Here is an 11,298-nt window from a genome sequence, read left to right on the forward strand (position 1 = left end):
AACTGCCTCCGTTTAAGTATATACAAGGGAAATATAGGGGACATAGGAAATGAGCGAATGGATTTGAATAGATGGCTGGTGCTGGGGTAGGAAGGGGTTGGATGAGAGTATATCAGAGTAATATGATACGCTGCAGTGACAGAGATGTGTGATATATAGGCCCTCTGGCCCTCAATTCATAATCTGCCCTCAATTCCCAATCTGGCCCTCAATTCCCAATCTGGCCCTCAATTCCCAATCTGGCCCACAATTCCTAATCTGGCCCTCAATTCCCAATCTGGCCCTCAATTCCTAATCTAGCCCTCAATTCCCAATCTGGCCCTCAATTCCCAATCTGGACCTCAATTTCTAATCTAGCCCTCAATTCCCAATCTGGCCCTCAATTCCTAATCTAGCCCTCAATTCCCAATCTGGCCCTCAATTCCCAATCTGGCCCTCAATTCCTAATCTAGCCCTCATTCTCCAATCTGGCCCTCAATTCCCAATCTGGCGCTCAATTCCTAATCTGGCCCTCAATTCCCAATCTGGCCCTCAATTCCCAATCTGGCCCTCAATTCCCAATCTGGCCCTCAATTCCTAATCTGGCCCTCAATTCCCAATCTAGCCCTCATTTCCCAATCTGGCCTATCATGGCCACCTAATCATCCCCAGCTTCCAATTGTCTCATTCATCCCCTCTCTTCCTGCTGTAAACGAGAATATGTGCTCAGTCAATTTACCTGGTCAAATAAGGGTGAATAATAAATAAATCCCACCCGACTCTTCCTCTCTTATGGCCTGTGGATCATGATATGGGATTCACATTTACATCATTCTTATACGTGCCATGCTCAAAGGCACACTGGCAGATGTTTTATCTAGTCGGCTCATGGGATTCAAACCAGTCTACCTTTCGGTTACTTACTCAACACTCTTAATCGCGAGGCTACCTGGCACCTGTAATGATAGGGTTGCTAGGCTAACTGGCACCTGTAATGATAGGGTAGCTAGGCTACTTGGCACCTGTAATGATAGGGTCGCTAGGCTACCTGCCACCTATAGTGATAGGGTCGCTAGACTACCTGCCACCTATAGTGATAGGGTCGTTAGGCTACCTGTAATGATAGGGTCGCTAGGCTACTTGGCACCTGTAATGATAGGGTCGCCAGGGGTATTGGCACCTGTAATGATAGGGTCGCTAGTCTACCTGCCCCCTGAAGTGATAGGGTCGCTAGGCTACCTGGCACCTGTAATGATAGGGTAGCTAGGCTACCTGTAATGATAGGGTCGCTAGGCTACCTGGCACCTGTAATGATAGGGTAGCTAGGCTACCTGTAATGATAGGGTCGCTAGGCTACCTGGCACCTGTAGTGATAGGGTCGCTAGGCTACCTGGCACCTGTAATGATAGGGTCGCTAGACTACCTGACACCTATAGTGATAGGGTCGTTAGGCTACCTGTAATGATAGGGTCGCTAGGCTACTTGGCACCTATAGTGATAGGGTCGCTAGGCTACCTGGCACCTGTAATGATAGGGTCGCTAGACTACCTGCCACCTATAGTGATAGGGTCGTTAGGCTACCTGTAATGATAGGGTCGCTAGGCTACTTGGCACCTGTAATGATAGGGTCGTTAGGCTACCTGTAATGATAGGGTCGCTAGGCTACTTGGCACCTGTAATGATAGGGTCGCCAGGGGTATTGGCACCTGTAATGATAGGGTCGCTAGTCTACCTGCCCCTGAAGTGATAGGGTCGCTAGGCTACCTGCCACCTATAGTGATAGGGTCGCTAGACTACCTGCCACCTATAGTGATAGGGTCGTTAGGCTACCTGTAATGATAGGGTCGCTAGGCTACTTGGCACCTGTAATGATAGGGTCGCCAGGGGTATTGGCACCTGTAATGATAGGGTCGCTAATCTACCTGCCCCCTGAAGTGATAGGGTCGCTAGGCTACCTGGCACCTGTAATGATAGGGTAGCTAGGCTACCTGTAATGATAGGGTCGCTAGGCTACCTGGCACCTGTAATGATAGGGTAGCTAGGCTACCTGTAATGATAGGGTAGCTAGGCTACTTGGCACCTGTAATGATAGGGTCGCTAGGCTACCTGGCACCTGTAGCGATAGGGTCGCTAGGCTACCTGCCCCCTGAAGTGATAGAGTCGCTAGACTACCTGGCACCTGTAATGATAGGGTAGCTAGGCTACCTGGCACCTGTAGCGATAGGGTCGCTAGGCTACCTGCCACCTGTAATGACAGGGACTGGCGCCACAGAATGGACTCCAAAATCAAGTATAGCATAATCAACCTCCTACTCATCATGGTACCGACCAGGGTTGGGGTCAGTTGCATTTCAATTCCAGTCAATTCAGGATGTGGACTGACAGTCCAATTCTCTTCTATGCTTTTCAATTGGGAAAAGTGGAATTTGATTTACTTTCTTTTTTTCTTCTTTTTTTTGAATTTTACCCCTTTTTCTCCCCAATTTTGTGGTATCCAATTGTTGTAGTAGCTACTATCTTGTCTCATCGCTACAACTCCCGTACGGGCTCAGGAGAGACGAAGGTTGAAAGTCATGCGTCCTCCGATACACAACCCAACCAAGCCGCACTGCTTCTTAACACAGTGCGCATCCAACCCGGAAGCCAGCCGCACCAATGCGCCGGAGGAAACACCGTGCACCCGGCCACCTTGGCTAGCGCACACTGCGCCCAGCCCCCCACAGGAGTCGCTGGTGCGCTATGAGACAAGGATATCCCTAACAGCCAAACCCTCCCCAACCCGGGCAACGCTAGGCCAATTGTGCGTCGCCCCACGGACCTCCCGGTCATGGCCGGTTACGACAGAGCCTGGGCGCAAACCCAGGGACTCTGATGACACAGCTGGCGCTGCAGTACAGCGCCCTTAACCACTGCGCCACCCGGGAGGCCCATTTGATTTACTTTCTGAATTGACTGACTGGAATTTAAATTAATTTGACCCCAACCCTGGTACAGACTTCTAGGGGCAATCTGAGCTTGCAACTTTGCTGTCCTAGTCCGTTTTCTTCTGGGTTTTGTTAATTTAGTTTAGTTTATTTGGTTTTATAAATGCTTGAGTAACTCTCATGCTGTTCCTAGTTTGCCATATGAATGAAGAGACATTCTCTACAGTGTGACCAGACTGTGTGGCCTGCATACCTTAATAAGACCAGCATCAGAGGAAACTAGAGTAGGTTTGTGGGGTGTATCAATAATTCAATAAAACATAGCTTTGCTCTTAAAACGGAAGTCTTCTTACTCAGACCATCACTCTAGTTCACTGTTATATCTGCCTGTGGCCCTACTTTGTCCATTATGCCCAGACTAGTAGACATAGTGTAGAGGTTTCTGCTTTCAAATGCAGCATTTCAAATATAGACCAACAGCAGACCAATTTTCTTGAGAACTTTTCTTCTCTTGTTTTAAATGTTAGACCAGGGCTGTCCTACCCTGTTCCCAGAGAGATACTGTCCTGTAGGTTTATACCAGGGCTCTCCAACCCTGTTCCCAGAGAGCTACTGTCCTGTAGGTTTACACCAGGGCTCTCCAACCCTGTTCCCAGAGAGATACTGTCCTGTAGATTTATACCAGGGCTCTCCAACCCTGTTCCCAGAGAGGTACTGTCCTGTAGGTTTACACCAGGGCTCTCCAACCCTGTTCCCAGAGAGATACTGTCCTGTAGGTTTATACCAGGGCTCTCCAACCCTGTTCCCAGAGAGCTACCGTCCTGTAGGTTTACACCAGGGCTCTCCAACCCTGTTCCCAGAGAGATACTGTCCTGTAGGTTTACACCAGGGCTCTCCAACCCTGTTCCTGGAGAGCTACTGTCCTGTAGGTTTATACCAGGGCTCTCCAACCCTGTTCCTAGAGAGCTACTGTCCTGTAGGTTTATACCAGGGCTCTCCAACCCTATTCCTGGAGAGCTACTGTCCTGTAGGTTTATACCAGGGCTCTCCAACCCTGTTCCTGGAGAACTACCGTCCTGTAGGTTTACACCAGGGCTCTCCAACCCTGTTCCTGGAGAGCTACTGTCCTGTAGGTTTATACCAGGGCTCTCCAACCCTGTTCCTAGAGAGCTACCATCCAGTAGGTTTACACCAGGGCTCTCCAACCCTGTTCCTAGAGAGCTACTGTCCTGTAGGTTTATACCAGGGCTCTCCAACCCTGTTCTGAGGTGTTCCTCATATTTGTCCTGTTTACAAAAAAATAAAATGAATATTACCAAGAAACCATTTCAGGCTATCAATCAAATTAGAGTAGCTAGACTGTCTGACGTTCGTAGCAGGCATATCTGCTGGAAAGGTTGAGACTTTAGAAAAGCAAGCAATAACTAAATGTAATGAAATTCCTTTCAATCTTTTACCCAGATTTTAGCAGAGATGCAGAGAATCATATTTTGTTTTGTAATAAAGAACCACTAGTCAGGATACAGACAGCTCAAAAGGTGTGCTTAGATATGTAATAATATATATATATATATATATATATATATATATATATATATATAGCATTAAGAATAATGATTATGACTCTAGATTGCCGGAAAAAGCTGTTTCAAGTGTTTGAAAAATGCTAAATTCTCCAATTTACTTAACGGGGAATACCTCCCTGGACCCACTTCCAGCCATTCTCACATAACTAGTGTCCCCTCTGATCTTTATGCAACATTATATAAATCCCTTGTAGAGGGTCAGAAATAGACCTAAACATTCTGCAGTTGGACCTAAACAAAAATCCTGTCGTTTGATCATGCGAAAGCTGTAGCTGTTGCTCTAATATTATCGGTCATGGTACGTTGTGTTCCTGACTGGGACGTATAGATCTGTTACAGTAGTAGCTATATCAAGCAGACGTGCATCTAGTCCTACTGACTGTAGCCTAAAGCATGAGCTTCGTAAATGAGTGAAGAAATATTAGAAAATAGACCATCTTCGTGGTCCGAAATTATTTAGCTGGATTCCTAATAAATTATCTCCAAATGCGGTTTGCTGTAAACATGCATATCTTGCCCAGAGGCGTTATCCATAGTAGCCGAACGCATTATCGGAGATGTCAATATTCACCATTTTAGAGACAAAGTTGCTCGAGGAAATAGATTGTAAAGTGCAAAAATAATTTATTGCCAATTCGATTGAACTTCAACGCGCAAAAGTATGTTCCAGAAAAGCATTTCTTGCGGGGAAGGTTGAGGCAGCAATATCTATATTTGGGCACGGAAAAGAACGTCACAGCGACACGAACGCTGTGTCAAGTTAGAAGAAAAAAGAAACGTTTAAGCACGCACAGACGTCAGAGCGCTCTGACGTGAAGTCAACCTTGGCAACAGAGCCACGGAACAATAAATAAACAGCGCACGGAGAGGTGCAGACCACTACGTTAATAATGACCCAATTTTAGACAATTGTGTAACTTTTTTTTATAGAAAACCCACTCTTTCATAGTCTATATAAAGTGTCATTAGTTATGTCAGTGCAAAATTGATGATTTGTCTGTGTATTATTTATTTTTAAATAAAAGGTAGACGTGAATAAATAATTTAATCACATTTTATTCGTTCAGTTTATTTTTTACGTTTTACAAAGGTTCAGTTCTTTGTAGTATAAAAATACTTTGAAATTTCACAAAAACGTTTTCACAGAAAACTTTCATACTAGGAGAGATCAACCAGTCATGGCTAGACAAGCACATCATGATTATTATTAAAGATCAAACATACAAGCTCACATTCCATCAACCAGAAAACAAACAGGTCAATATAACTGTATTGCTCTGAACACAGAAACACAACAACTTTATGTTATCTAGCACCATAAAAATCAACAACTATTTTGTAGACCCAAACTATTGGTTTTATTAGTTCAACATGCTTTAATCAGCTACATAGTCAAAAGAGGCAAGTAATAGCCTATTATAGTCTATACAAAACAAATATATTTTGCTTCCTGGTTGTGTGAGTCCAAGTCCATATCTTTGCGATCATTCTGCACAGTCACCACATACTGGTACTGTACATGGGGGAAGTGCTAAATGTGCTCTAGAGGAAATGGTGTTGTGTGGAAGAATGTTCCTTCCTCCCCCCCCAAAGCGCACTACTTTAGACCAGAGCCCTATGGGACAAAAAAATCAATTAACTAGGTCATAGGGTATCATTTGGGACACAGCTATGGTTCTCCTGCTCACAGGGCTAGGAGTGTAGGGGAGCTGAGGGAGTCAGAGGATTGATCGTTGCTGCTGCTCCCTCTCTGTTGGGCTACGCCACAGGTAGCCAACGCCTGCGCCTCTGGATAGCTGAAGACGAAGGAAGATGTGTACGTGGTGCAGGCTGGGGTGCAGGTGACCACAGGGGTGCACAGGGGCTCAAAGTCATTATTGGCTGTGCTGTAGAGAGGCTCCCAGTCCTGGGTGTACAGGGAGCTGGTAAGATCTACATCGGGCACCGACCGGGCTGTCTCCATCTCCGTCTTGACGAGGAGAGACAGGGACTCCTCCAGGCAGGCTGTGTCCAGGTCGGCCATCTTGACATCAGAGACGGTGGACAGGAGGGGGCTGCTGGAGAAGATTGAGGCTGAGGTGGAGAGGTTAGAGCTGGCGGTCAACGGAATGGAGGTGAGGGGAGTTGCAGAGCAGACAGAGCTGGAGACCATGCTTTGAGGCTGGGGTGGAGACAGCTGGATGGAGACCCCGTAGGAGTGGGAGGGGAAAACAGTGTCCATATCAGAGGGGATCTTGCAGATGGGCTGGTGGGCTGCCAGGACAAACTCCAACTTCTCCTTCTCTTTGAGCAGGTTGGCGATGTCGTTCTGGAGAGCGGACTTCTCGTCCTCCAGCTCGTCAGTTTCACCCTGCAGAGTGTCGGTGAGTTCCTTCCTCCTGTTGCGACATTTAGCTGCTGCCTGCTTGTTCCTCTCTCTACGGAAATTCTTCTTCTCCTCCTCCTCAGGAGAAAGCTATAGAAGAAAAAAAATAGAAGAAAATTAATTCCCCACCATCTTTGAATGCAATGTCATCATTAAATCCTACATGCACTGTTCTCCATATTCAAAACCAAAGTGCCGTTAAATGAATAATTATACAATGCTTCTAGATCAGGTCTAAGATCAGTGAAGATATTCACCTGTTCCATTTTGGCTCTGCGCCCAGAGCTGTGGCCCTTGTTCCTCATGGCGCTAGTGTAGGTTGGGGGGCTGACACTGTAGGGATGGACTCTGTGAGAAGGGGCCACGGAGGATACGAGCGGCTGGTCCATCCACTGCAGGTCTGGACTGGCAGAGATGGCCGTGACAGTAGGGATGAAGGAGCCACTGGATGCTGAAGTCAGGCCTGTGAAGTCCTGTTCGAGAATGAGGAGAGAATTTAGTCAATACAGGAGCATTTCTATCCAGACAGGGTAGACTACTAGGGTGGGTGGGTGATGCTGCTGAAGCAATGCACCGCATCATGTCCCTTCATGCATATGAATGAAGCCAGTTGGTCGGTCTATTAAAAAGCCATACGGTCTATAAATATCCCTCCTGATGTAAGCTATGACGCAGAACTTTTCACTGGAGTTTCCTCGCTAAATGAATGAACTATAGGAGTATGTTGTCAGTGTTGCAGAACAGAGTGATGCTTTATTATGCTTCAACAGCTTGGCTACTATAAGGAGACTTCATGCACTGTTATAGCCTAACATGTTATTGTTTATCTAATAAAATTACAGTAAAAAAAAAGGATTACTGTAATGTTAATACACTATAGTATCAGTGCTGGACTTGAACTGAAGTAGGTGCTGATACTGTTTATAAAATATATCTGCGGGAGTTTCAGATAATATTCTATAAAGGACAGGAGCGTTGAACTCAAACAGTATTACATTTGAGGTGTCGATACTCAGCTCTGGTGAGCTCCTTCCCAAGTCAAGCGCTGACTAGTAGTACAGTTATCAAATGACATTGTAACTAAGGAAATATGCCATAATTGATCGATCAACGTACCTGAGATTGCGGAGAGCATATAGTGGAGTAAGATCCCGCAGGAGAGTTGTAGTAAGCTAGGTTGTCGCAAACTGGAGAAGCGGTACTGCACCGGGAAGAGGAGTCACAATCTGTGTTGAAAGCGGAGTACATTATCGTTTCAGGAGATCACGAAAAAACTCGGCAAAATCCAAAAAGCGTCGGATAAAGTTGTCAAAGTCAAGTGATCCCTTTTGGCAGGTTAGCTGTTGTTGATAGAGATCCTGTGTTTGAAGTCTATTTCGTATCTTTGCGTTCTCTTTTTAGCTGCTAAAAGTTTGACTGCAGACTCTGACAGCTCGCAGGGTTTTTATAGTTTTCCACCCGACTGGCGAGGAAATACTCCTGACGTCGGCGTGGATCGTACCTCCATGATCAGCGCGACATAACAACAGTTTTAAAACATACTAAATACTCGTGTTGACACTCGTAACACGTTGCACAGTGTAGAATAGTTCAAATATGTGATTTAACGTGCGTTTGATGTGTGTTTATTGTATAAGATCAACAACAACAAAAAAGTTGGAACATCGAAGTTACCAAGAAATGGAATATTCCAAAAGGAGATCCCGTCGACGTAATTTACCTTATATGGTATATCCTGTTAAATGGGCGTGCCCTGCTTGGAAACACCAAAACTATCCTGAGATCAGCTACAATTGGCTGACAGTAGCATAACATGTAACATGTAACGACAACCAGTGTTGGGGTAGCTACTCTGAAAAATATACACGGATTTACACCAAACCATAGGAACACCTTCATAATATTGAATAGTTCACTATATCCAAACTACTTTGTGAAAAAGTATCATATATCTAAATGTGCAATGTCATAGACTACAAATTGCAAGGACAGATCACACTGGAGTCAGATGTTAATAACATCATGTGTAATTTCGCCTATTAAACACATAAACTATGTTTCAAGTGAGAATTAATTGCACGTTTTAATGTCACGGGCACAAGTACAGCTCTAAATCCAACAATGCAGTGATCAGTATAGCACAAAAAAAGACCACGCGGTAGAACATAAACACACGAGAAATAAAAACAAGAAATGAGAAGAACACAAGAAATGAAGAAGCTTTATACATTTATGACTATATACAGGGTCAGTTCCAATACCATAATAACACTGTGCATGGATACTGGAGTGATGGAGGTAGATATGTAGAGGGGGAAGGGGACAGGGATACTGGAGTGATGGAGGTAGATATGTAGAGGGGGAAGGAGACAGGGATACTGGAGTGATGGAGGTAGATATGTATAGGGGTAAGGGGACAGGGATACTGGAGTGATGGAGGTAGATATGTATAGGGGGAAGGAGACAGGGATACTGGAGTGATGGAGGTAGATATGTAGAGGGGTAAGGGGACAGGGATACTGGAGTGATGGAGGTAGATATGTATAGGGGGAAGGAGACAGGGATACTGGAGTGATGGAGGTAGATATGTATAGGGGTAAGGTCGTCTTTACCATAGCCACTGCCCAAGCCTGAAGCGGGGTTGTTAGGTACGCATACAGTCCACACTCAAGGTTTCCAAACGGCCAAACATTCAATGACATCCAGGGATATGGTGCAACAAAAATGTTTATTCTTCTTATATCTAACAAATAAATGAGTCTCCAATCAACTTAAAGCATAGAATACTTTATATGGAAAATACATATTATGACCTGTCTGTATGTCTGTATGGTCAAAAAACTATACCGCTCCCGCATCTAGCAAGGACTCTCCCCTCCCGAAGGCCCAACTTCCTGCCTTTATCCTAACACACTTACCACAATACAATGAATATGCAAGAGGGGGGGCCAAAAACTAAGTTACACTAACAACAAATGAATATATCTCAATCGGGTAAATATAAATCATAAAGGTACGTACCTAATATTTCATCATTTACATTAATATTGAATATATTTACACAAATATACATGGAGCTCCATATGTTCGGTCTTTTATACAAATATGTCCAAATCGGCTCTAACAAGGTAGATATGTATAGGGGGAAGGAGACAGGGATAGTGGAGTGATGGAGGTAGATATGTATAGGGGGAAGGTGACAGGGATACTGGAGTGATGGAGGTAGATATGTATAGGGGGAAGGTGACAGGGATACTGGAGTGATGGAGGTAGATATGTATAGGGGGAAGGAGACAGGGATAGTGGAGTGATGGAGGTAGATATGTATAGGGGGAAGGTGACAGGGATACTGTAGTGATGGAGGTAGATATGTATAGGGGGAAGGAGACAGGGATAGTGGAGTGATGGAGGTAGATATGTATAGGGGGAAGGAGACAGGGATAGTGGAGTGATGGAGGTAGATATGTATAGGGGGAAGGAGACTAGGCATCAGGATATATGATTCTATGTGAGTGTGTGTGCATGTGTGTAGAGTCAGTATAAATGTGTGTGCATGTTATGTGTGTGTGAGCAAATTAAGTGAGTGAATGTGTGTGTGTGTGTTTTGAAGTTGCTCCAAACATCCAATTTTTCACACCCTGGGTTGTTCCTGATGCTCTGTATCATCGCATTTCTCCAAACATCAATTTTCCAAAGTTAAGAGTTCAACTTAGGCCCTCATTCTGATTGGTTAAGGTAAGATTTAAGGTTTGTGATAGGGTGAAAACATAAAGTAAAACCACTGTCCACCACTGGGATCTAACACACAGCCTTCTGATCCAGTGTCATGGAATTACTGATGATATGGGACATACTCAACTGTCCTATTTGTGGAGTAAAATATTGAACAACTTGACATTGAAGTCTCATGTAGGTAGGCCTCATGATGTATAAATATGTTGTGTCCTCGGTTAAGGAGGGTCCCCAAGGACTATGTAGCGTTTAACATTACATCCGATTTCAGTTTAAGTCATTGAGAAGATACTAAAGCACCTCACCAGTGTGAACCGATTCAACACAAAGGTAGTACTTATAACTGAAACAACGGACCAATAACCTGCGTATAGAATAGAATAACTTCTGATTGGCTGGGCCTAGCTCCCCTGTGGGTGGGCCTAGCTCCCCTGTGGGTGGGCCTAGCTCCCCTGTGGGTGGGCCTGGCTCCCCTGTGGGTGGGCCTAGCTCCCCTGTGGGTGGGCCTAGCTCCCCTGTGGGTGGGCCTAGCTCCCCTGTGGCTGGGCCTAGCTCCCCTGTGGGTGGGCCTAGCTCCCCTGTGGGTGGGCCTAGCTCCCCTGTGGGTGGGCCTAGCTCCCCTGTGGGTGGGCCTAGCTCCCCTGTGGCTGGGCCTAGCTCCCCTGTGGGTGGGCCTAGCTCCCCTGTGGGTGGGCCTAGCTCCCCTGTGGGT

The 11,298-nt window shown here is 45.4% G+C and overlaps 1 protein-coding gene across 1 annotated transcript; it reads right to left on the reverse strand.

Moving 5' to 3' along the window:
- Positions 1–5,525: 5,525 nt before the first annotated feature.
- LOC123991528 (proto-oncogene c-Fos-like) lies at positions 5,526–8,285 on the reverse strand. The gene is made up of 3 exons (XM_046293145.1): positions 7,971–8,285; positions 7,112–7,327; positions 5,526–6,944 (listed from the first exon to the last, which is right to left on the reverse strand). Exons 1-3 carry the CDS (start codon positions 8,100–8,102, stop codon positions 6,174–6,176), a joined length of 1,119 nt encoding a protein of 372 aa, XP_046149101.1. The 5' UTR covers positions 8,103–8,285; the 3' UTR covers positions 5,526–6,173.
- Positions 8,286–11,298: the final 3,013 nt, after the last annotated feature.

Source organism: Oncorhynchus gorbuscha, linkage group LG12, assembly GCF_021184085.1.
Source record: "Oncorhynchus gorbuscha isolate QuinsamMale2020 ecotype Even-year linkage group LG12, OgorEven_v1.0, whole genome shotgun sequence".
Classification (NCBI taxonomy): domain Eukaryota; kingdom Metazoa; phylum Chordata; class Actinopteri; order Salmoniformes; family Salmonidae; genus Oncorhynchus; species Oncorhynchus gorbuscha.